The 24636-nt window shown below is 43.0% G+C and overlaps 1 protein-coding gene across 15 annotated transcripts in view; it reads left to right on the top strand.

Moving 5' to 3' along the window:
- Nucleotides 1–24636, top strand: part of syne1b (spectrin repeat containing, nuclear envelope 1b) — a 90700-nt gene that overhangs the window by 32284 nt on the left and 33780 nt on the right. For 14 of the 15 annotated variants that reach the window (XM_074660198.1, XM_074660189.1, XM_074660199.1 and 11 more), the window contains 46 exons: nucleotides 561–788; nucleotides 887–985; nucleotides 1169–1356; nucleotides 1547–1670; nucleotides 1969–2135; nucleotides 3167–3320; nucleotides 3422–4047; nucleotides 4162–4341; nucleotides 4906–5056; nucleotides 5171–5329; nucleotides 5646–5828; nucleotides 6061–6162; nucleotides 6298–6501; nucleotides 6609–6816; nucleotides 7801–7913; nucleotides 8081–8286; nucleotides 8372–8521; nucleotides 8633–8924; nucleotides 9019–9191; nucleotides 9299–9608; nucleotides 9834–9998; nucleotides 10123–10479; nucleotides 10595–10731; nucleotides 10989–11166; nucleotides 12048–12230; nucleotides 12323–12466; nucleotides 12996–13151; nucleotides 14227–14391; nucleotides 14483–14655; nucleotides 14775–14928; nucleotides 15103–15246; nucleotides 16199–16363; nucleotides 16447–16764; nucleotides 17013–17168; nucleotides 17449–17619; nucleotides 17828–18154; nucleotides 18240–18392; nucleotides 18576–18743; nucleotides 18847–19023; nucleotides 19138–19278; nucleotides 19374–19499; nucleotides 20083–20259; nucleotides 20538–20803; nucleotides 21035–23195; nucleotides 23997–24334; nucleotides 24424–24568. In XM_074660198.1, coding sequence (XP_074516299.1) covers nucleotides 561–788; nucleotides 887–985; nucleotides 1169–1356; nucleotides 1547–1670; nucleotides 1969–2135; nucleotides 3167–3320; nucleotides 3422–4047; nucleotides 4162–4341; nucleotides 4906–5056; nucleotides 5171–5329; nucleotides 5646–5828; nucleotides 6061–6162; nucleotides 6298–6501; nucleotides 6609–6816; nucleotides 7801–7913; nucleotides 8081–8286; nucleotides 8372–8521; nucleotides 8633–8924; nucleotides 9019–9191; nucleotides 9299–9608; nucleotides 9834–9998; nucleotides 10123–10479; nucleotides 10595–10731; nucleotides 10989–11166; nucleotides 12048–12230; nucleotides 12323–12466; nucleotides 12996–13151; nucleotides 14227–14391; nucleotides 14483–14655; nucleotides 14775–14928; nucleotides 15103–15246; nucleotides 16199–16363; nucleotides 16447–16764; nucleotides 17013–17168; nucleotides 17449–17619; nucleotides 17828–18154; nucleotides 18240–18392; nucleotides 18576–18743; nucleotides 18847–19023; nucleotides 19138–19278; nucleotides 19374–19499; nucleotides 20083–20259; nucleotides 20538–20803; nucleotides 21035–23195; nucleotides 23997–24334; nucleotides 24424–24568 — 10962 coding nt within the window. The remainder of the gene's footprint in view (nucleotides 1–560; nucleotides 789–886; nucleotides 986–1168; nucleotides 1357–1546; nucleotides 1671–1968; nucleotides 2136–3166; nucleotides 3321–3421; nucleotides 4048–4161; nucleotides 4342–4905; nucleotides 5057–5170; nucleotides 5330–5645; nucleotides 5829–6060; nucleotides 6163–6297; nucleotides 6502–6608; nucleotides 6817–7800; nucleotides 7914–8080; nucleotides 8287–8371; nucleotides 8522–8632; nucleotides 8925–9018; nucleotides 9192–9298; nucleotides 9609–9833; nucleotides 9999–10122; nucleotides 10480–10594; nucleotides 10732–10988; nucleotides 11167–12047; nucleotides 12231–12322; nucleotides 12467–12995; nucleotides 13152–14226; nucleotides 14392–14482; nucleotides 14656–14774; nucleotides 14929–15102; nucleotides 15247–16198; nucleotides 16364–16446; nucleotides 16765–17012; nucleotides 17169–17448; nucleotides 17620–17827; nucleotides 18155–18239; nucleotides 18393–18575; nucleotides 18744–18846; nucleotides 19024–19137; nucleotides 19279–19373; nucleotides 19500–20082; nucleotides 20260–20537; nucleotides 20804–21034; nucleotides 23196–23996; nucleotides 24335–24423; nucleotides 24569–24636) is intronic. The other variant, XM_074660193.1, reaches the window with a different exon arrangement.

Below are 24636 nucleotides of genomic sequence, written 5' to 3'. Positions count from 1 at the left end.
CTTTATTAAACCTGTATAAAAGCACTCAGATATTTTTGATAGCTCTGATTATTATTTGCTTTATTCTGTGAAACATCAAGAAACACCAAGAATATGTTTTTATTTGTTTTGGTAGTGATTTAAATGTCAACTGTTTGAGAAAGCAACCAACCTAAGTACTGTTAATTTTATTTTAGTTTTGCTTCACATCAAGGGTTTTTGTTTATTTGCTTGATGGGTTCGTTTTATACATTTTGGTTTATTTAAGCTATTGTTTTGGGTTTTTCTAATTCAGTATTGATTTAATTTTGGGATTTTCTTTAATTTCTTTTTAACTATATCTTGAGGGTTTTTTTTAAATTGCTTTTTGAACTATTTGGGTTGTTGCTTTTAAAATATAATGTATTGTAAATATTATATATTCATGGTTTATGAAATTTAATTCATATTTTTGATAATAGAAGGCCAAAAACACACCTCTCCCCAATGCCCCAAAAAATCCACAGAGTTTCACCTCCACTGGACAATTATAAAAAGTCTTGTTTGTTGTTATTGATTCTCATCCGTCCCTGCATGTCCAGGCTGTCGGTGCAGAGCTCCAGGAGCGAGCTGAGCTTCCTTGTCGGCTGGAGGCAGATTCCCAGGCGCTCGCCCAGTTCGTATCTTCAGGGGAGGCGGCTCGCATCAAAGCCCGTCTGACCCAAATCGGCCGGTACTGGGAGGAGCTGAAGGAGAGCGTACAGCAGCTCGATGGACAGCTTGAGGAAAGTTCCTCTCACCAGCAGAAGTTCAAAAATAGCCTTGATGAGGTAAATAGGCTTATTATTGATACTTACTGGGTTTTTTTTAACATCATGACAGTATACAGAATAGCATACAGTTATTTTTGATCTTGTCTCTCTCCTAGGTTCAGGCATCTCTCAGTGAAGTACACACAGAACTGCAGCATCCTATCAAATCCTGCACCTCCTCATCAGAAACCTACAAAGCTCTTCAAAACCACATGGTGTTTAGTTGTTTTTACTAAATCTTTTATAAAAATGCTATGCAGTTAGTTTTGTATACTTTGCTCCTGTAATTTAATAAACTACACACACCAACAGCATTTGAAAGCTTCAAACAGAGCTAGCCGTCTTCCAGATCCCAGATAATGCTCTGTGGGTCACTGACTTGTGTTTTTGTTCTTCAGGATGTCTGTCAGAATCAGGAAAAGCTGAAGGGAACCTTGCTGTCCCTCTCAGCTGGAGCCCGGAGACTCAGTGACAAAGAGCAAGCAGAGCGGACGGTGACGGAGCTGAACAACCGCTATGACCAAAACGTACAGGAGGGAAAGGACAAACAGAGCACTTTGGAAAACCTGCTGTCTCTTTGGCAAAAGTAAGAGTTATCGAACAGATTCATTTAACATATGTAAGGGTTTGATGTGAATAAAAGCAATGTTAATGGATAAATTGGATCACTGGCTTATCCAGTTGTTGTTGGGTAATATAAACACTCCACTTGCAGTAAAGTACAGCCAACAGTGTAAACTGAAAAATAAATCTTGGTTTCTGTTAATGTGTTTCAGGTTTGAGAAACAACGTTCAAACTTTGTTTCCTGCTTGGAGAGAAGTGAATGTGCATCCAAACCAGAGAGTCAGTATCTGTCAGCTGATAAAGCAAAGCTCCGCACAGAGATACAAGATTTGCAGGTACAATACAGAATACACATCACTCCCATAGTTCTCCAAAAGACATCTAAAACCAAGTCTTAACCCTAAAATAATTTGCAAATGACCGTATCTTTAAATGCTAAAATTGAAAGAATTTTTCATTGAGTTTTTCATCAAGAATAGATTTTGAATCGAGAATAGATTTTGAATTGAATAGTGGGATGCCAAAAGATTTTCACCCCTAATGCACAGATATATAAGTGGTACACATACATATTTATACAACACTAACTTTAAAAGAGAACATATTTTTAGTGACAGTATATTTCCCTTGCAGGCGTTGCACTCTGAGGTCCAGTCCCTCGAGCCTGCTCATGCTGAGTTGGTATCTTTGGGGACGTCTTTGTGTCCGACTGCACCAGAGGAGCGAGTGAAGCAGCTGCAAGACGAGCTGGAGAGCCTGCAGAGGAGATTACATGTTCAAAATGAAGATCTCCCTCAAAGGTAAAATAATCTAACACAAAATATATTTTTTTTCTTTATTGACATTTTCTTTCCAGGTCACACACGTTGTTCCAGGGACCAGTCTGATGAAACAAGTTCAGCTTAGTCAGTTTAGCTTTGATTACTCCGGTTTCACAAACAAATCAGTGTTTTCACACTTTCAAAGAGGTGAAGTTTGAAATCATCAATGTATCAGGAGCAGCATATTTAATAGAAAACATTACCAAATCCATGTCCAGAAATAGAAATATTTATCCCAGGTGGAGCTGCAAAATCTTATATGACTCAGCAATGTCAAAGATACTGTATATAGAGTACCAGTTGATTTTAGTGTGTATTTCAGCATCCTGAATAACACCGATGTGTTCTTATATTCTATGTAACTTGCTGAATGTGGATTAGGTAATGTTTTCAAATATTTTTTGATACCTGGATGGATGGAGACATCTGAATACTGATAAAACACAGCTCAGGTGATGGTTGATTTTGTGCTGAATGTTTTGTATTTGTGTTTTTAAATGATACAATATCATGTTGAACTATTTCAGCAGTTACAAATACAGTAAAAGTAGTACTTGTTCAAAAGATCAGTGGTAAATGCTTATGTCTGGCTATGTTTTGTCTAGGGCTGCAACTAATCTCTAATATCTTTAAATGTCTTGTTTTGTTAGTCCAAAACCCAAAGATATTCCATTAAATATGATATAAAACAGAGAAAAGCAGGAAATCTCCATATTTGAGAGGCTGAAAACAGCGCTTCTGTCATTTTTGCATGAAAAAATACTTTAACGATTAATCGATTATCAAAATAGTTGCCAATTATTTTTCTGTCGAATCGCTGCAGCTCTAGTTTTGTCTTTGTTTTGGATTTTCTTTGACACCATAATCAATATATAACATGTTAATTACAGATATTATGTATGCACAATACACCACATTTGGTGATGGAACCTCGGAGTGTTAAATATTTGATTGAGAGAAAAGTATATAGTATCATTTTTATATATTATATATATATTTTTTTCCCCCAGAACCAAAGATCTCCAGGGCCACCTCTCGCTGATGGAGCAGTTTGACCAGGCCCTGCTCAAATTCTCCCAGTGGAGTGAGACCATGCTCTCAAATCTGCACTCAGCGTCTCAAATCAACATCAGCAACCTGCAGTCTGCAACCACACAAGTTAAGGTAAGAACCACACAGAGTCATCCTGTTTGTGCATGCAGGGTGTTACTCCTTCCAGAGCCACTTATAGCAACGACTGATCCTTTATCGATTGCCTCTTACAGGAGACCCAGGTGGCCTTACAGAAGCAGTCCAGTGTGAGACAGAGCTTGGAGCAGCAGACTGAGAAGCTGTGTCAGTTCTGCGAGCCCAGTGATGCACAGCTCCTCCGCAGCCGAGCAGACAGCTGTCTGCAGCCCTACCTGGAGGCCCAACACATAGCTGAGCTCCAGTTAGAGTGCCTTGAAAGACTCGAGGCTTTTCTGCAGACCTACGGTGTGGCTGCAGGGGTGTTGCGGGGTCTGAAGCAGACCGTGGAGAGTGCCGGGAGCTGGGACCGCGGACGAGTAGAGGAGCTGCAGCAGGAGCTATCCACTATCGTCCCAGACATCAGCCAGCTCGAGACTCTAGCTGTCAATCTGGACAGCAGCCTCTGCAAAAGCCATCTCCACATCGGCGCTGACGAGGGCTCTCGTAAGTCATGCCGCATGCTGGCTGATGCACTCAGTGCTGAGCTTGATGCAGTGAGGAACCTGCTGGGTACCAAGCAGAGTGAAGCGGAGGCCTTGGGGTCTCTGTGGACCTCATTTAGGCAGCGTAAAGAACAGCTGCTCAAAGCTGTGGAGGACATTGAAGAAAAGGGCGACCACCAGAGCTTCAAAGAGCCCAGCCTGCACGCGCTACAGCAGAGGTAATATGAATGCTATCAGATCAGCACTTATATTAGGTCAATGCTATAATTCAAAAGTTGAGTTAGTGAAGTTATTAACTTTTTGTGCATATATATTATCCGTCTGTTCGTCAGGCTGAGGTTCTTTAATCAGCTGGAGGATGAGCTCCAGTCACACCAGCATGAGGAGCAGTGGCTGAGGGACAAAGGCAACCAGCTGGCCCAGAGAGACGCAGAGTTGGCCGGGGAGGTACTGAGAGAAATCAGTCTGCTGGAGACCACATGGGAGGACACCAAGAGGCTCATCACAGAGAGGTACTGAAGGAATGAAAGAGGGTTTTCCATGAGTCAGGAAATATTGCATTATCAAAAAGTACAGGGTAAAAGCTAAAGACAATACTGAAAACAATAATGGATCACTACTGAGATGAAACACTCCAAAAACAGATCCTACTGGGAGAAAGAGTCGATGCTTAGTCCTTTTCTTTTCTTTTTTCTTTGCCAGTGTTGCAGATGCAAATGAGTCAAAAATCAATTTTTTAGAGATTTGAACTCTCTGGTGTAGTACTTTGTTCTCACATACACTAAATAAAGGATTATGAAACACACTCTTGTTTTGGCAGAAAAAAACATTGTTACACTGACCTCTGTGGTTGATTGTTTCAAGTGTGTTGCACTTTACATTACATCACTTCTGGGATGTGAACATTTCAGCTGCTAAATGGGTGAAAAACTGAATTTTCAGCCTGTTCTTCATTACTTTACAACAATTTTTATGTTATTCAGTTTATTGTATATTTATTGTGTGTTATCTTTACAGTTAATTTGCATAATCCTGAATGGATAATACCCCTCTCTCTCGCTCTCCCTCTTTGACAGACAGGAGCAGTGCAACGTCCTTGTTGAGCTTATGAGAGAATATCAAATCCTGAAAACCTCCATCAGCAGCATTATTGAGAGCACCGAACCTCTGGTTGAGATCAGCTCCGTGTTGAAGGACCATGAGGAAACCAGAAGGTCACTAACCAAGGTCAGGTCAAATTAACATCTCACAATTTTGCAAAAAAGAGTATCTTAGTTCTGTTTTTTTGTCTTTATCATTGGTCATCAGAATGCTTAAAAGGTTTGTTGTCTTTATTTGTAGCACGAGACGTTGAAGATTGAGATGGCTAGCAAGCAACATGAACTGGACCAGTTTTCCAGTAAAGGAAAACAACTGGTGATTGAACTGAAGAAGATTCCTGAGTGTAACGCTCAGATGATGAAGAAGGACATGGAGACCCTGGTTGACCAGTGGCTGGATGTAAGTCTGACTTCAGAAAGTTGCTGTGTCAATTCGTTGCATCATTCATTGTTGTGCTTTATATAGCATAGACGTTTTGTGGGACAGTTCTCAGCCAGAAAAGATTAGGTGTGTCACATCTCAACTGCCAAGTGCAATATATATACATGAATTTTGCCTAGAAACATTAATAAACAAAACATAATTGCAATGTAGTTCTTTGTGATCTATATTATGTTGCATGAGCAGTGCAACCTAATATATAAAACATAAAAGCTCAGTGCCAGACACACTACAGAGAGTAAGTGTGACGTTTGTGATTTAATCCACTTCTCAGGTGTCTGAGAAGATAGATGACAATATTTATCGGCTGAACCAGAGTTTGATACTGTGGGAGGATGTGCGTAAAATCAGCGAGGACACTGAGAGCTGGACAAGCAGCTGTGTGATTGAACTAAACGAGAGCATGAACAACCTCAATGACAGTCAGAAGGTGTCGGCAAGGCTCTCCATGTTACAGGTAAGATTTCTGATATCATAATTAGTTTGACCTACTTTGGTAAGTATGGTTTTCCACAATATGACAATGCAAATGGTAAATTAACCAAAACAGACATGATAGTTCCCTGCTTTCAATGACAAAAATGCTTTAATACATAAACATACTGTGCAGCCACAACAACAGGGTATAGTGTCTCACAGATCACCAAAGAAACGAGGGGGTGTAATGCATGGTTTTCATACATCCACAGGTGGAAATGGGCGAGAAGGAGCAGAAACTTCAAACCCTGCAGAGCAAAGTATCAGAGCTGAAGAAGTGCAGTCAAAGTCAAGAGACGCCTGCTAAATTACAGGTACTAATGTTGATTCAGATCTCATTTGTTTTGTTCTTCTACATTTGCACTAACAGATATTGACCTTTGACCGTGCAGGTCATCCTCTTCATGTGCATGTGTGTCACCTACAAATTTGTATTCTTCTTGCATCAGGTGCTGGAGAGTGACCTTCGTAAAAAGATCAGCACTGTTCAGAAGCTGCATGAGCAGGCCCGGGGAAACCTCATGGACTTCACTTCTCAAAGGAATCAGCTGGAAGACTACATCTCACAGATGTCTGCGTGGCTAAAAAGCATGGAGGATTCCCTCGTTTCTTCTCCCACTGGATCGGATCCTGAGGACATCTGCAGAGTGAAGGTGAAGCCTAAATAACAATGACATTTTTACCCTTCTTTTCTTATAGAGGGCAGAGAATGTAATAGTAGAATACAAAACTAAACTACTTTTTTAAACATGTTTTAAAGGACCTTCAGAAAGAGCTGCAGAATCAGCAGGGCAGTATTGACTCGACGAGGGAGAGCCTCAACACCCTGTGTAGAAAATATCCCTCTGAGGAGCTGGCTGGTTTGGGTTCAGCTCTCACTGACCTCATCAAGACTTATGAGTCTGTGAACCAGCTGTCTGCCAGGACGCTGGCATCGCTGCAGAACTGTCTTCAGCAGCAGTTCAACGGTAAGAAATCTAAAAACTAATCTGAATAAAATAAGTAGTGTTACTCAGGCCCTGTTCAGACCTGGCATTAACATGCATCTTGGGTGATCCGATCACAAGTGGACAGCTTTAAGTACGTCAGTTCACACCTGGTATTAGCATGCGTCTCCACATAAATCTCTAGTGACCACTTGTGATCGGATCTCACTTCCCCGCTCTATATGCAAATAAACACGTAACTCAAGAGTTGAGCTTTCATTAAAGCAAAATTATGACTTGTGTGTTAACTGAATGCTAAACGACAATGATTATCGGCAACATAATCTTCACTTGACCTATCTCCCGCGCCCTGCTCTCGTTGAAACATGAGAGCAGAGGATATTAACGATCGTGTAAAGTTTAAGCAGCGCCTTGGCAGAATTAATATAGGGGAACCAGTGTTCCATCATCTCACAAGCCGTTGGGGATCACCTCTCTTGGTGAATAACACACACAAACACACACCCACGTCAGTTGAGTAGACTGACCCTAATGTGGCCCAGGACACATTTGTGTACACACTGCGAAAAGAACGTGGCCATATGCGGCGCAGACCACCTCTGAATGTGGTCTGAGCGATCGGATCTGAATGCGTCCTCAATGCATCTTGAGTGCATTCACACCTGTACCCAGAGCTGTCTACTTGTGATCGGATCACCCAGGACGCATGTTAATGCCAGGTCTGAACAGGGCCTCAGTGGTAATTTGCTGCGGTAGCTTACATGCCTCACTATTGTAATACTAAGGTTCCAATGTGTTGAATTCATATGTTAAACAATACATAACACTATTTCTGTGACCAGGTACTTTCTGTTGCCTCCTTTTAGTTTCTTGCTTTTGAATCAGAAGCCCTGCCTCATATAGTGGCCACTGAGTGTAAAATTCTTTCTGCTTTAGCAAGAAAAAACTTGATTCTGTTTGAATCTACACCAGATATTAATTCTCTTTCTCCCTCTGCCTCCTCAGATCTCGTTCAGGAGTTCCATCGTTGGCTTTCAGAACAGAGGGAGATAGTGAAAGAGTGTTCTGACAGATCTGGAGACACTCAAATTGTGGAACGCAAACTACAGAAACTAAAGGTAAAACTGAAATAGCTGTTCACTAAATTATAGTCTTTGATGGGGATGAGAGTAGAATTTGCTCCTATCTACAACTGGTGAAATGAAAGAATAATCCTACTTCAAAAACAGCCTACGTGCCAGGAGTTATAAACACAAAGCTAAAAGTACTGTGGGTTATCTGTCAGGGCGCCATGGATCGCGTGGAAGAGGGAGAGGTACGTCTAACTCAGGTCTGTGAGGAAGGAGAGAAGCTCCTACTCCATCTTCCCAAAGCCAGCGCTGGGCAAGTCCAGCAGCACCTTTCCTCCATCCAGCAGGACTGGGACAGCTTCGTGGAGCAGTGCAGACAGAACCAACAGATCCTGGAAGACAGTGCGTCGCTCATGAAAGGGTACGAGACTCACACAATTACCGGTTCCGTACAGCACTTTGTAAGCCAACCATTTATTTAGCATTGCATTGTAAAATCCTTGTAGGTTTGAGGGTCGCCTGAAGAAGCTCAGGTGGTGGTTGGAGCACATGGAAAAGAGGATGACCACAGATCTGCTTGAAGCCAAGCAGCGCGGTCCTGAAAAGGCCTTGCTTGAGCAAGTGGAGGAATATCAGCAGGAAGTGCTCAAAGAAAGGTGCTGAATCTGATTCAAGTCTGTGAAAGAAAGAAAAGAAAATAGACATTTAATGTCATTTTAATGTCCCTAAATAGATCCCTGATTTACATTTTACTTCCTTCCATGCAGGGATTCATTTGAGCGTCTCGGTCAGGAGGGCCAGGCACTGAATGAAGGCGGGCGAGGCGACGGTAGTGAGACAAGAGTGTCAGCTCAGCTGCAGTCACAGCACCAGGCCTTGCTGAGGCGTGTGAGAGAGAGGCTGCGCAGCTGCCAGCTCACTTTACAGGAGCAGCAGGCCTTTGAAGAGACGCTGCAGACTACCTGGACGTGGCTTAACGGAGTCCAGGAGCGCCTGGCGTCACTCAACAGCACAGTTGGCAATAAAGAGACTCTTGAGAAAAGACTAGGTCTTGTACAGGTCAGTGAATAATGCCCTGATCCAAAGATATTGTTCTTTATATTACAGTGTTTTCTGGACACATTTTGAAGCTTGCTGTTTTTTATACATGCAGGATATCCTGCTAATGAAGGGTGAAGGTGAGGTGAAGCTCAACATGACGGTAGGAAAAGGAGAACAGGTCCTGAAGCACAACAGAATGGAGGGGCAGGAGGCCATTTGTTCACAGCTACAGAACCTGAAGGATGCCTGGGCCAACATGTTGATGACTTCCATGAGTTGCCACAGGTAGGAAAATGTGTCTTCTGCACCCTGGGAGAACAGTAGAACCATAGTTCATAACCGTGGGTAAATGCACTTCTTCATTTCTTATAAAATGATATTATTGTCCACAGTCGTCTGGAGTGGACAGTGGCCCAGTGGAGCAGCTTTCAGGAGAGTAAGAGTCAGCTGCAGCAGTGGATGGAGTCAGTGGAGCAGGAGTTAGGGATGACTCTGCCTCAGCAGCCAGGCCTCAAAGAGAAGTCCACTTTGCTCGAGCGCCTCAGGGCCATCCAGGCTGATGTGGACGCTCATGCAGCAGCGCTGTCTCGCCTAACAGACAAGGCGGTGGAGATGCATGAAAAAACTGGCGACCAGACTTTTGGACCGGAGTCGAGGGCCGAGCTCAATGCACACTTTGCTGATATCTCAGCCGTTGTCAAGGTGATTTAAATACAGGCATAGGTTAAATAGAGATTATAGTAATTAATAGTGATTGGACACACAGATTTTCTAGGTTTCAAACTGCCATCCCACTTTCCCTGTCACGCAATTAGTCTGAAACATACAATAAATTACTTGCAAATACTATTTGGCACATTCATATTTAGACAAAGCCTCACCCATATCTGGTAGTTGGTGTTAACTTTGTCTTTTTCTTCCACACAGGGTAAAGTGCAGTCCATGCAAAGCATCGTGTCTGAGCATGAGCAGTACCTCGATGCTGTGAGAGACTTCAATGACTGGCTGATTTCAGCTAAAGAGGAACTCCAGCGCTGGTCAGACCTGTCAGGAGACTCAATCTCCATTAAAAGGAAGCTCTCCAAGGTGCAGGTAAGGATCATAAAATGTGGCTTCTGGTCACATCCAGCTCAGAGATGTTTGTCCTCCAAAGCGTTTCATATTTACGCCAGGGTCTGACAGAGATGACAATTGTGATTCCTCTCGCCCTTTCCAGGAGTTGCTTGATTCTAAGCAGCGAGGCAGAGAGAGGCTGAACCGGGTTCAAAGATGTGGGGCGGTGTCCAGAGATCACACCGGCTCAGGAGGCTATGAGGCTATGGAGCGAGAGGAAGCAGCCCTCTTGTCGTCATGGGATCAGTGGGAACGTGGAGCGCTGCAGACACGGGCCAGTCTGGAGACGGCCCTCTCCCAGATAGCCAGCTCTGAACAAGAGTTCAGCAGCCGGTCAACACAGCTGGAGCAGGACCTGCACGACTTCAACCGCCAGCTGAAAGACTGGCGTCTGCGGTTGGTTCAAGCAGAGAGACAAAATGAAGGAGAGGATGCTGTTAAAGGCTGGCAGATAGCAAAGGTAGGTTTAGTTCCAACAATAAGCCGCCAAATAATTGGAAACAAGCAATGAGAGTAGTAAATGACTAATTCATATCAAATGCTAATGAATTTTTTGTTATTTGTTTTCCACCCAGGACACTTTGGAGGAACTCGTCAAAGCTGAGCCAGTGTCTGATAGTCTGAAGACTCAACTCAATGATCTGTGCCGATTCTCCAGAGATATGGGCACTCAATCTGAGAGAGTGTCTGCTCTCATTAAGGAATACAATAGGTGAGAAAGGTGTAAATATGAAGCACAATAGTCTTGATTCATAAAGGAAAAACTGTAGCTACATTTAGCATTTACATACAACCTTCCTTAGAATTACACAGAATCTGTTGTAGTTTGTCGTAGTTTATTTCCCAGTCACACTGTAAGATGAAATGCCTCAACAACCGATGGTCAAACCAACAAACCTGAGACCAAAGAACTCACAAAAATATATGGATATCTAAATTGATTAACAATGATACACAACTTGTTTCTAGTCTGAGTCTCCAATCGTCCCGGGAGTGCCAGAGCAAAGAGAAGCTGCTGGAACAAGGCTTCCGCTCATCCTTCAGAGAGTTCCAGCAATGGTTGGTCAACGCCAAGATCAACACGGCCAAGTGCTTTGACGTACCTCAAAATCTCAACGAGGCCTCCTCTAGCCTGCAGAAGATTCAGGTACGGCACTCAAAATCAAATGCCATGAAACATTCAGTCACTTACGCTGCCATAATTACAGGTTTGATTAACTCTGATGGTACGATCACAGTGGGATTTTAATTAATTTGTCGGTGTGTTTTCATTACAGAATATAACTGTAACTAAAATGGAGCCTCACAGTAGTTCAGGGCGGCACAGAAGTAATTCACAGTCACATGTTCCATACAGTCAGATATATCCACAACCTCTCTCACAATAGGTGATCTATATAAACATTTCATCCTCACTGCTACACTGCTGCCTTCTATCAGAAATGTAACTCCCCAGTCTTTTCCTTTACTAGCATGAGAGGTTATGGCTGCAAGTAACGAATATTTTCATTGTCGATTAATCTGTCAATTATTTTTCTCGATTAATTGATGAGTTGTTTGGTCTATAAAATGTCAGAAAATGGTGAAAAATTATGATCAATGTGTTTCCCAAAGCCCAAGATGATATCCTCAAATGTCTTGTTTTGTCCACAACTTAAAGATATTCAGTTTACTGTCATAGAGGAGTAAAGAAACCAGAAAACATTCACATTTAAGAAGCTGCAATCTGAGAATTTGTTTTTCTTAAAATTACTCAAACCAATTAATCAATTATCAAAATAGTTGTCGATTAATTCAGTAGTTGACGACTAATCAATTAATCGTTGCAGCTCTAGTTGAGAGCTTAGGAACGGTATGTCAAACACAGTTTGTTCCAGAGCATCACATGAGCAGAGCCACATTACCAAACTAAAATGCATACTGCTGCAATAAAGGTCTACCTTAACATTTGTGTCCCGAATGAACTGTAAGATTAAGAGTTTCACCGCACGCTGGAGTTAATCATCTCATCTCTGCTTCTCTCCTCAGGAGTTTCTAAGTGATAGAGATCAAGGTCAGTCAAAGCTCAATGCTGTGGTTGTGAACGGTGAGCTCGTCTGTAGCACTGCAGCTAAAGACAAAGTTGATGCTGTTCGAGCTAAAATGAACACTGCCAGAGAGGACTGGAAGAACATGATGACCAACCTGCACAACAGAGAGACAAATCTACAAGTAAGCACCTAAATGTCTCTTCTCACCAATCATTTATTTTAAGTCAAGGAAACATCTCAATAGTCTCTTCATATCCGTCTTGTGTGTTTCAGAACGTCTTGTCCCAGATGAAAGATTTCGAGGCGAGTGCCGAGCCTCTTCAGGAGTGCCTGAATGCCACGGAGCTGGCCGTTCACGAGAGCTGCACGAGGCTTCATGATCTCACAGCCAAGAAGCTGGAGCTAAACAAGCTGCAGGTACTAATGTCCGCTGAGCGTGGAACACCCCTCATGTTCAAGACCACTCATGTTCAAGTGCAGCAACCACTCAGCGCTTTGAGTGCCAACATGACTATTCCTGTCATTTGCAGAAACTCACCATTCCACCTCTATTGCAGTGTTTTAGCATTGCTATTATGATTTTAGGAAGCATTGCCAACAGCTTGTACTAACTGCCAGTTGCTTACTTTTTGGATTACTTCCATCTTTCTGCTTTGCTACTCTCACATGTCCTCTTAACAGCGTCTATCATATGAATTAATGCTTGCTTCATTTATAAAAGAATTGCTTTTAGAATGTATTAATTGTGTAAAACCAGCTATTTCCAGAGGCCTTGATTGTGCGTCATGACCACCAGGAACTTTACCAGCAGTTACATCCGCCAAATGTCTCATTCTCTTTTCTTTTTGCAATGTTGCCATCTCTAACCCCTCAGTCTGTGTCTGAATTTCTTATACCTGTGTGTCAGCTTGCATGCCTCTTTGATAACCTGCTTGTGCTCTTCCAGTCTGTGCTTGAGGAGTTAGCCTCTCACAAGATTCAGCTGAACAAGCTGAAAGAGAAGGCCCAGCTGCTGTGGGATGAACACGCGGCCGGCAAGGGTTTTGTGCACCGTGTCTCGCAGCTCTCTGCTCAGTACCTAGCTTTAACCAACCTGACCAAGGTACAGTAATGCCTACCAATCTGCTTGTGCACTGGGGCTTTTGTGGGGGGGGGTAGAGCTGGAGAGGAGACAGAGGCACTAGACTGGATCGAGCTCTGACTTAAAGTGATAGTTCGGGCATTTTGAAATGGATTTGTATGAGGTACTTATCCATGTGTATTACCTATAGTACATGACGGTCAGCATGCCCACAGTTTGGAGAAACAGACAGGAGCTACCACACAGAACCAAAGCAATGCTGTCGACAGGGCCGACAGCAAAACGTATTTTAGACACCTAAAAGAAAGTTTATCATTTGAAGTGAACACTATATTTAGAGTATTTTCACCAGTTTACCTTGCCGTCAGACAGCTATATATTCTAGGTTTCCGATGGGGAACTGAAGCCGTTACCCATGCTTTCGCCAAAGCCACCAGACTCCATTGAAAAAAACCTGTATTTTAACCTCGCAGAACACGGGGGTCGCTGCAACTCCTGTGTCTTGCGAGGTAAAATTACAGTTTTTTTTGAGAGCATAGATGGATACAACGGCCTCAGTTCCCCATTGGAAAGGAGAAGAAAAAGGCTGTCTGACAGCAAGGTAAAGCGGTCAAAATATTCTAAATATAGTGTATACTTAAACTGATAGATTTCTTTAGGTGGGCCCTTCTTTTAGGTGGCTAAGATATGTTTTGCTGCTGCCCCCGTCCACAGCAGTACATTGCATTGCTCCTGTGCTGGTACTCCTGTCTGTTTCTCCAAACTAGGGGCATGCTGACCGTCATCTACTATAGTTAATACACTGACTATGGATAAGTACCTCATACAACCCCACTTCAAAACACCCAAGCCATCCCTTTAACATTATTTTACAGTGATAAACAGTGAAGGTACTAACTCACCATGATTAAACACTAATTTCTTTCTTTTGTTACTATAAATCTACTATAATTTCCTTTATGTCTTTTTGTACTAAATATTTATTAGTCATCAAAGACTCTGCATGTGCAATTATCAGGTTGAGCCTGCTGTGGATTCAATTTCTAAAACCTTGAGTGGTAATTTCCTGGTTGTGTGCTGTTATGTGGATCTGCAGGAGAAGACATCACGGATTGATCGAATAGCCACTGAGCACCAGCTTTTCTCCCAAGGGCTGAAAGAGCTGCAGAACTGGGTGGCTGACACCAGCCACATGCTGCAGACTTACTGCGTCCCCACCGCTGACAAAAATGTTCTCGACAGCAGGATGATCAAGCTGGAGGTATAAAAATTCACAGGTGGTTTTTAGAATTAGAGTTAACACTGTGAATACCCATTATAGGAGTGTGTTAAATGTGTTATTGTTGCCCCAGGCCTTGCTGACTGCTCGGCAGGAGAAGGAGATCCAGCTGAAGATGCTGATCACAAGAGGAGAGTCAGTTCAGAGAAACACCTCAGCTGAGGGAGTGCCTGTTCTCCAAAATCAAATACAGGACCTGAAGGATTCCTGGGATGCTCTGCTCTCCGCCTCCATCCAATGCAAAAGGTTAGTTCTCCACCACACAGCAGCTCAGTGCTCCTGCTACTGTTTTTGCCAGGTCTTGTATTACTGCTAATGCTGCTACACCACTGTCTGACTTTGTTGTACTCTTTTAAAACCGACAGTCAGCTTGAGGGTTCCCTGTCTCAGTGGACCAGTTACCAGGAGGATGTACGCCAGTTTGTGGCATGGGTGGAGCGGGTGGAGGAGAGTCTTGACCCCACTGATAAACTGTGCCCAGAGATGAGAGACAAAACTGCTAATCTGAGCAAAGCCAAGGTACTGCAATCTTCTTAGTCATACTGCATACTATTAAAGTGTATAAATTATTTAGTTAGATTTTACAAGTCATCAAAATGAGCAGTGCAGCGTTTAAATCAAATGAGCCATTTAACTACAGATATAAACTTGAAAAATGCTCAGTTGATTGATTGTGTACCTCTGTTGTTTCAGTTGCTGCATGAGGAAGTGCTCAGTCACAGCACCCTGCTGGACACCATCACTGCAAAAAGCGCCAGTATTGCTGAGAACTATGTCACTCAACTGGAGCTCCAAGATCTGCAAGAGCGCTATAACACCATCAAAGACAATGCCATGGTAATGAAAGCAGAATTGGCACAGTGTCAAACAGTGAATCTTATTTTAAAGGAACAGTGCGTGACATTTTGGGGGATCTATTAACAGAAATGGAATATAATATTCATAACTACTGTATGTTTTCATTAGTGTATAATCACCTGAATTTAAGAATCATTGTGTTTTTGTTAGCTTAGAATGAGCCCTTCATATCTACATACAAAGCGGGTCCTCTTCACGGAGTTTGCCATGTTTCTACAGTAGCCCAGAGCGGACAAACCAAACACTGGCTTTAGAGAGAGCCTTCCACATTTTTACGTTACCTGAAGGCCACTGTAGTTCTCCGACATGCTTGTGAAACTGCGGTAACGTGAGCTGCAGAGCGCAAAACCGTGGAACCACCAGGCGACATCTGACTTCCGTTGCTCCTAAAGTAGTGTTATTATGGTAAGGATGGCCACTGAGCAAGGCGAACGGCGTTACCACGGTTTTGTACTCGGCAGCTCACATTACCGCAGTCTAAGAAAAGAGAGGAGTGAGTGGAAGGGTACCGAGTTGGTTGCAACCTGCAACCACACCACTAGATGCCACCAAATCCTACACACTGTACCTTTAAATATATTTAAACTTTAGAATTAGATAGTCTATTTCTGTAGAGCTGTTTTACCCAAAAAATTGTGTCTAAAACATTTTGCCCTAAAAGCTATTATTTAATTATTTGTCATGATAATGACCCATTGTCATTTTAATAAATTGTATTGCTATTTTTATACACAAATTGACACAAGGCAAGTGAGATTCATCAGCAGAAAATCCAAGGAAAATAGCATCACACTCTGAAAACAGTTTGAGTGTGATGTGTAAACATTTCAAAACAAAGACCACATATCAACAAAGATGTTGTCAAATAAAAGTTAGAATAAATTGGCTCTCACATTATGACTCTGAATCTTTATCTTCATTGTGTCCTCAGAGGGCGGTAGGCAAAGCAGAGGAGCTGGTGAAAGCCCACCAGGAGTATCAGCGGTGCCTCCAGGCGTTTGAGGACTGGCTGGAACAAGAACAAGAGAAGCTTGGCTGCTACACACAACTGGAGGGTGATGTTGATATGCTGGAAGAGACTCTGCAAAAACTACAGGTCTGAAAAGTTCTATTCACTTAATATTATTGTCTAAAAGTTTATTGAGCTGAGAGTGCTCAACCACATCTGTGTAACTACAGGAACTGCAGCTGCACTGCACAGAGGGCCAGGCTCTGCTCAACACCCTGTTGGTCATTCGAGAGCTGGTCATTCCCTGGGGCCTGCCTCAGATCGAAGACCGAGCCCTGGAGACCCTGCAGCAGGAGTGGAGGTTGTACCAAGGCCGGCTGGCCGAAACCCGGGCTCAGCTCAACAGCGCTCTGGCCAAACTTCGGCAGATGGAGCAGAAGTTTCAGCGCCTTGACAGCTGGCTAAAGGGCATGGAGACCAAAGCACAACTACGCAGCAACCGGCGGTCTGACCGCGCCACCAAAGACGCTCAGCTCCAGCTAATAAAGGTCAGTGTCACATGCACAGAAGCTGAATGTTTTGCACTGTTTTACAAATCTGCATAATTATGCATATTGTTTTCAATTCAGTTGCTGTGACAATACTGCATTTTAAATCAGCTCAGGTCATTTCAGTCCCATCAGAATGAAAAGAAGAGTCTTCTAACAAGTTAATTTGCATTGGAAGCAATGTTGTTTTTAGGATTTCAGTCTAATGATTATTGATCAGACATCTGTTATGATCCTTGTTTGGTCAGAGCTGGCAGGAGGAAGTGCTGGTTTATCAAGAGGAGATGGAGGGCCTCAGTCTCTTGGCTCAGCAGGTTCTGGATGAGACCCATATTAGCAGCCGGATCAGCTCCAGAGCCACCCAGATCACAGCCCGCTACCACGTCCTGCTTCTGCATTTACTGGTAACATCTTTTTAAACACAACACACAGTATCACAGTAATACATAGTTGTGAATGTTATAAATGTCTAAATAGAATACACTTATATACTTCAATACATGCTTGTTAATAGATATGCATTGGTTGAGACCTTTGAAATGTTCTCTTTAACCGGTAAACCACCCAGAACTCCTTTTTAAAATCTTTGTTGTTGACAGATAATTGTAAAGATGTCATCAGTTTAGCTACGCTACGCGTTCTTCTCCACTAACGTTGTTTTTTTCATCTTCCTTTATATTGCAGGAGACGATCAAACACCTCCAGGAGGAAGTGTCTTGCATTGAAGAGGCACAGTGTGTCTTCAACACCTTCTCAGACTGGCTCAGCGCCGCTCAGAATAACTTCAACACTGTGGCTATCAGTGTTGATGTAGTGGACCGCTTTGCTATGGAGAGAAAGATGAAAAAACTAGAGGTAAACTCTCTAACATAGAGCATATGCCTTCTGTATATTATCGACTGCTCTGTGAAGACCATTCACAGCATTTCATCTCCAACACAAGTGTACATAACTACTCCAGCCTGCTGACTCTTATATATTATTAGTATAAATGCCAGCATTACTATCAGACTCAAAAACCTGATTAAAACTGAATTACACCTTCATCCCCTGTACCTTCCAGGCTCTCCAGGGAGACATGGAGCAGGGTCACTCTTACCTGAAGACAATGAGAGAGAAGACAGAGCGAGCCATGGCGTTCTTGGAGGAGCCTGACGCAGAGCAGCTGAAGGAGGAGGTGGACAGCCGCCTCTTCCAACTAAAGGAGCTGATGGAAGCTCTGCGAACAGAGCACAGCTCCCTGGAGAAATGTATCTCACTCTCTAAAGACTTCATGGATAAATACAAGTCCCAGGCCCAGTGGGTGATGGAGACCAAAAACCTTTTGGCATCAAGTGTGGAGCCTAAAGCTGAACTCTACCAGAAGAAGGCTCAGCTAGCAAAATACAAGGTAACTTAGTCTTTTCTTTCTCATGGAAATACAGTTAAAATAAACAAATTTATCTGCAATATTTTGCTCTCTTTTCATTATGCAGACCATCCAGCAGACAGTGCAGTCTCATGAATCGGCGGTGAAATGTGTCTTTGAGAAAGGAGAGGCCCTGCTCGACACAGTCCACGACCCCACTATAAGTAACAACATGAAAAAGCTGCAGGCCGACTACCAAGATCTCTGCATAGCAGCTAAGGTATGGGCTCTACATGTCGTATGGCTGCTCACATGAGAAATCTGAATTAAGTCCAGAACCACAGATTTTATTCAGTGTTGATGTTTCTTGTAGTGTGTAAAAGGAAACAGGCTTTTTTTATTTAATGATTACATGTCATACAACTGTATGAATCTCTGAGATTGTCTACGTGTTGTGTTTCAGACTCAGGTCCAGAACCTGGTGGAGTGGGTGAAGGAGCACGAGGATTACAACAGTGAATTGCAAGAGGTTGAGAAGTGGCTCTTACAGATGTCCAGTAGACTGGTCACCTCAGACTCCATGCAGACCAGCGGTATGGAGATGGCTACTCAGCAACTTGCCCGACACAAGGTGACCTACAAAAAAAAAATCACTTTTTTTTACTGTAATATCAGGTGTGCAGTTTACATTATAACATGGATTACTTTGAAACACCTTACTGTTCTTTTTTCAGGCAATAATGGAGGAGATTGCCAGTTTTGAAGAGCGTCTCACCAGCTTGAAGCAGAAAGGAGAAGGTCTCGTAGCCAGCTGCACGGACCTAGTTCAAGCTAAGATCAGTCAACAAGTCCAGGCTCACCAACAGGGAGCCAGAGATAGCTACTCTGCTATTTGCAGCACGGCCCAACGGGTGAGGAATATAATACTTCAGAGAGATAGAGAAACCTCTCCATTTGATCATTTTCAGAAAACATTTTCTGCTATAAAGTTAGTTAAGTCGGTCTTACCTCACCTTGTTTAACAGGTGTACCAGAGTCTGGACCGGGAGCTGCAGAAACACGTTAATCATCAGGACACTCTCCAGCAGAGCCAAACGTGGCTCTCCACTGTGCAGGAAGAGCTCAACGACCAGGGACCATCTGGTCTGCAGGAAGCACTGAAGCAGGTAACTGGCACAGTTGCAATGTTGCCTACTCTTGGAAAGCGATGATGGCGATAAGTTCTATAATTTATTATAATGAATTACTTTTGCACACACAGGTGAAGCACTACAGGGCCCTTCAGGAGCAGGCCAGCACCTACCTGGACCTGGTGTGTTCTGTGTGTGACCTGTCTGATGATGCTGTGAGAGTGACAGCAGCTCAGGTCCAGCAGGTCAAACTCTTGGTCAGTAATTGTTACTTCCTTCCTCATCATTGTACAACATAAAAGACAAGTTTTATGAATATAGGATGATTTTTGCATCATATTAATGACTCATAAACACTGATTGTAATTAAATGAAAAAGAAAACAGGAAAGCTATGTTGACACATTACAAAGTTTCATGAAATACTGTATGCTGGCACACAGTCCAATGAGTACCAGTACATATTACCCTTCAAATATTCATTCATCCTTCAGTCAAGAATTTACAAGCAGTGTGAAATGCAGTGTCATTGCAACTGTTCTGTGTATATGAATATGCACAGGGCTGCCCCCTCTTGGTCGATTAGTTGACTAATCGGTCGTTTTGGTCTTAGTCGACTAAGATTTGTTTAGTTGAATAATCGTTTTTTACGCTTTTTTCATGCTAAATTACTTATTTTCAAGACACTTATGAGCACATCTCTGGTAAACACAAGATTTAAAGTGGTGCTTTTGTGTGATTATAGTGAAAATATATGATCAGTGGTTTAAAATGTGGGCTATTTCATAATATACAAATCTGCGAATATTGACTGTAGGAAGGTATAAATATGTTTTTGCAGATAGAGGAGAGGATGTCCAGTGCACAGGAGCTCTCAGAGGGCTGGAGGGAGATCAAGGAACAGAAGCAGGATCTGACCGGCCTGTTCCAGGACATGGAGCAGCAGCTCCTCAGCCTCTCCAGAAGGCCCGCAGAGCTGGAGACGAAGATAGCTCAAAACATGCTGTCACAAGCCAAGGTAGGGAACAGGATCAGAGCCATTGATCCCTCGACAAGGCACACAAAGGGAATCTTAATCATCCTCCTCATTAAACTACTTTTTCATGCTTATTAAGATTAAGATATACTGTATGGCTACATGTGCTTTTTTATAAACATGATTATGTTGGTGATTTTGTTGTTATTATTATGTAATGTCCAACATTTTGGCTTGGTGTATGTAGGGATTAAAAAGAGCTCTGCTTACTGTTTGGATGTATTTAGGTTTAACATCCAGTATATTGCTTGTCCTCACAGGAATGCAGCCAGCAGCTGCAGTCTAAGCAGATTATCCTGACCAAGATGACAGAGACTGTGAGCAGATTGACCGGTGGCAAGGACTCTCCAGAACATGCAGAGCTTGACCGTCTGGGCCACTCCTGGCTGGAGCTCTGTCACCAGGCCAACAAGCTGCAGAGCCAGAGAGAGGAGGACCTGCAGAGGTCTAAAGAATACCATGACTGCATCACTGCAGTGGAGGCGCTGTTTGAGCAGGTGTCCAAAGAGTGGGACAATCTGGCCAGGTGTGTTTGTACATCAAGTATACATCAAAATTAATCATCACATACTGCTGTGTTATGATTTTATTAATCTCCTGACAGGATGAAAGCCAATACGTTTTGTTTTATGCTGTTTATTGTCAATTTCTTTGTCATGGCTTTAGTGGAATACTAGTGTGCATGTAAACGTAGTCATTGTCATATCTTCCACACAACACTTGTGTAATTCCTTTTTTATTTTTTGTTGTGTTACAGAACGGATGCTGAAAGTTCCTCTCAGCATTTGGAGGCGTTACGGAAGCTTGCAGTAACTCTGGAAGAACAAAAAGGCACTCTCGAGGACCTCAAGGAACAGAAGCAAAAAGTCATCCAACATTTGAACTTGGATGACAAGGAGCTGGTAAAAGAGCAGATCAGCCACTTTGAGCAGCGATGGTCTCAGATGCAAAACCTAATTGAGAAGAAAATCCAGGACTCGGTGATGACCCTGGAAGATATGGGCCAAGTGGAGGCCCGTCTAAGAGAGGCTCGGGACTGGGCAGAGGAGCAGCAGCCTGCCCTTTCTGAGGCCATGAAAATGAGTCCTCCTCCAGAGCTGGCTCAGAGCTTCCTGTTTGACCACCTGAGCATCTGCAGCGAGCTGGAAGCCAAGCAGCTCCTGCTGGGACAGGCCATGGCTGACTCCGACAGGGTGCTGGCCCGGCTGGGCCTCAGCGAACGGCAACGGCTCCAACAGCTTATTGTCGACACTCAATACGAGGTGGAAAATCTGAGCGTGAAGGTTGTGCAGCGAAGGAAACACCTCAGCAAAGCGTTCACAGAGAGAACACAGTTCCTGATGGCTGTGGGTCAGTCTATTTCCTGGGTCCAGCAGAATGAGAAGAAGGCCCAGGCTGAGGAGTACATTGCTCTGTTACCTGATGACCTGGCCAAGCAGGTCCGAACATGTAGGAACATCCAAAGCAGCCTGAAAGCCTATCAGAGCGAGCTGACCTCCCTGTGGTCTCAGGGGAGGGACCTGATGAGGGACGCCAGCGAGGAGGAAAGGAACGAGATTCTCACCAAGCTACAGGAGTTACAAAACATCTTTGACAAGACGTTACACAGATGTGGCCAGAAACTTCAGGAGCTTGAGAAAGTACTTGTTTCTAGAAAGTATTTTAAGACTGATTTAGAGAAAATATGCCTGTGGATAAAACAAGCTGATATTGTCACCTTCCCAGAAATCAATCTGATGGTTGGAGATGCTGAACTGCAAGCGCAGCTACTGAAGTATCAACACATAGTCGAGCAGGCAATTGACTATGAGAATCTTCTCCTAATTGTACAAAGAGCTGGCCAGGAAATATTGCCCAGTCTGAATGAAGTAGACCACTGCTATTTGGATGAAAAACTCAACACACTCCCCCAGCAATATAATAGCATATTAGCACTAGCCAAAGAAAAGCAGGAGAAAATCCAGCAGGCCATTCTCACGAGGAACGAGTACACCTCTTTCATAGATGTCACCCATAAAGCCCTGAAAGAGCTGGAGGAGCAGTTCAATAATCTGGGCACACAGCCTGTAGGGCTGCAAACAGAAGAGGTTGTCAGCTTGCAGAGTGATTACAAAACAATCCAGGTAGACCTGAGCAACCTCGGTCTAGCTGTGAGCGAACTGAACCAGAAGAAAGAGGGATTTCGTAGCACTGGTCAACCGTGGCGCCCAGAGGAAATGACCCAACTTGTGAGCTTGTACAACGGCCTGAAGAGGTTGGTTGAACAGAAAGTGGAGCATCTGGATGAAACTTTGGAGTCGTTTGAGGACCAAAAAGCGATGGCGATGCAGGTTGACTCTGAGTTAAAGGCCACAAAAGAGCAGCTGGTGAAAGTGAATGCAGAGACGCAGTCGGCGGAGGAGAGGCTGAAGAACTACCACACTCTGGCGGGGAGTCTCCAGAGCGCCAACTCTCACTTGTCAAGGCTCATGGAGCAGATGGACACTCTTGCGCCCCGCGTGGAGCAAGCAGCCCAAGATGCCTCCAAGGAGCAAGTGGTGCTGTGGCAAGACGAGCTGCGGTCTTTGCAGGCCGCAGTAGGGGATTTGATTGAAGAGTGTGAGAACAGGTTTGTCCAAAGTAAAGACTTTGAGACGGAGATGAAAAGGACCCTGGACTGGCTGCAGCAGGTCAGGGACGACCTGGGCTGTGCTGTGATTGTTGATGTGAGGGTGGAGAAGGTGCAGGAGGAGATCAGAAAGCAGCAAATCATGCAGGAGGAAGTACAGTCGAGACTGAGGATAGTGGCTGCTCTTAGTAGCAGAGAGAAACAGGAGTATATGAGCGCCAATGAGCTCGTCCCAGCCCACGTAGATACGAGCCTGGAAGAGATGGCAAAGCTGCAGGCAGACGTTCAGAAAGCACTGAGCTCCAAACAGGTGGGACAATATTACATTCAATATTCTATCACACATGGTAATCATAAATTCATTTTAGTGAAATGCTTTATCTGTAGTGCTGTTTGTTATAGTTACCTTAATGCCTACGTATATACAGTACAGTATTTGATTTGTCAAATGGTGTGGAGAATCAAAATAATTGCATTCATGGCAAAATCTTTTCCTTTTTTATTTTTGTTTTATTGAAAAGTGAATGATGCTCAAGTTGCAATATGTTAGGTACATAAACATTTCCCCTTGTGCATGAAAAAATAAATTATAAATACACACATACAGTATAAATACATATAGAAAATAATAATGAAAAATGTTTTAAAATAAATACTATAAAAATTGAATAATAAGGGGGGGAGAAATAAATCTGTATTTTGGGTTAGGTACATAAACATTTTCATTTGTGAATGAAAAAATTAATTTTAAATAAAAGAAAAATAAACATAAGCGTACAGATTTACACAAATGTATAAAAAAAGGGTAATTATAAACATAATAATGATACATTAACTTAAATATATATTCAAGTAAAATAGTGATAATGAAAAGAAACCTAACCTATAATAAAAGGAAACATTAATTAAAATAAAGTAAATAAATAAATACACACACAAATACAGTATAAATACTTACAGAAAATAAAAAAATATATATATTTTTTTTTTAAATAATTACAATAAAAATGTTATAATAATGGAAAAAAAAAAAAAAAACACAACAGAATCTGTATTTCTATACCTAAATATTAAAACTTTTTTTTTTTTTCCTCATTGCTTTTGTGTAAAGATTACTCTGGAAGAAGCCCTGGGGTCGTGCCAGAAGTACCACTTCAGGATGCAGTCGGCCTGTGAATGGCTGGAGGATGCCGTGTCCTTCCTGCAGCAGGCCAGCCTAGGCGTGGACGTGGAGAACTACGAGGAGTGTCTCCGGCAGCAGGGCGACATCATGGCCACGGAGCAGGAGTTCCTCATCCACCTGGAGGAGCTGCAGACCCTGCTGCCTCAGCTGGAGAACCAGGTCAACCCCACAGCCAAAGAGCAGCTCCGTTTGAGCGTGGAGTCTGCCAAGCAAAGAGGCGTGGAGGTCCGAGATCAGCTCCAGTGTCACCAGGATGTCCTTCAAAGGTAGTGAGAACAAGAGTGATGGTGTAACACACTGTGAAGATACAGAAAGTTTGTTAATATGGCATTATATCCAATTTTGTTTTTCTTAGCTGTGTGGCTCAGTGGAAGTCCTACCAGGAGTCACGGCAGACTGTCATTGAGCTCATGAATGAGGCTGAAAAGAAGCTGACTGAATTTTCCACTGCAAAGGCAGCCACAAACCAGGAGGCCGAAGATAAACTATGCAATCATCGGGTATGAGAGGTCAAAACAGGCATTTTCCATACAAAAAGATATGAGTGAATCCTGTGCACTTAGTTTAT

The sequence above is a fragment of the Sebastes fasciatus genome, chromosome 15 (assembly GCF_043250625.1).
Source record: "Sebastes fasciatus isolate fSebFas1 chromosome 15, fSebFas1.pri, whole genome shotgun sequence".
Taxonomy (NCBI): Eukaryota; Metazoa; Chordata; class Actinopteri; order Perciformes; family Sebastidae; genus Sebastes; species Sebastes fasciatus.
Note: the sequence above shows the minus strand (reverse complement) of the source record. Positions and strands in the feature narration are given on the sequence as shown.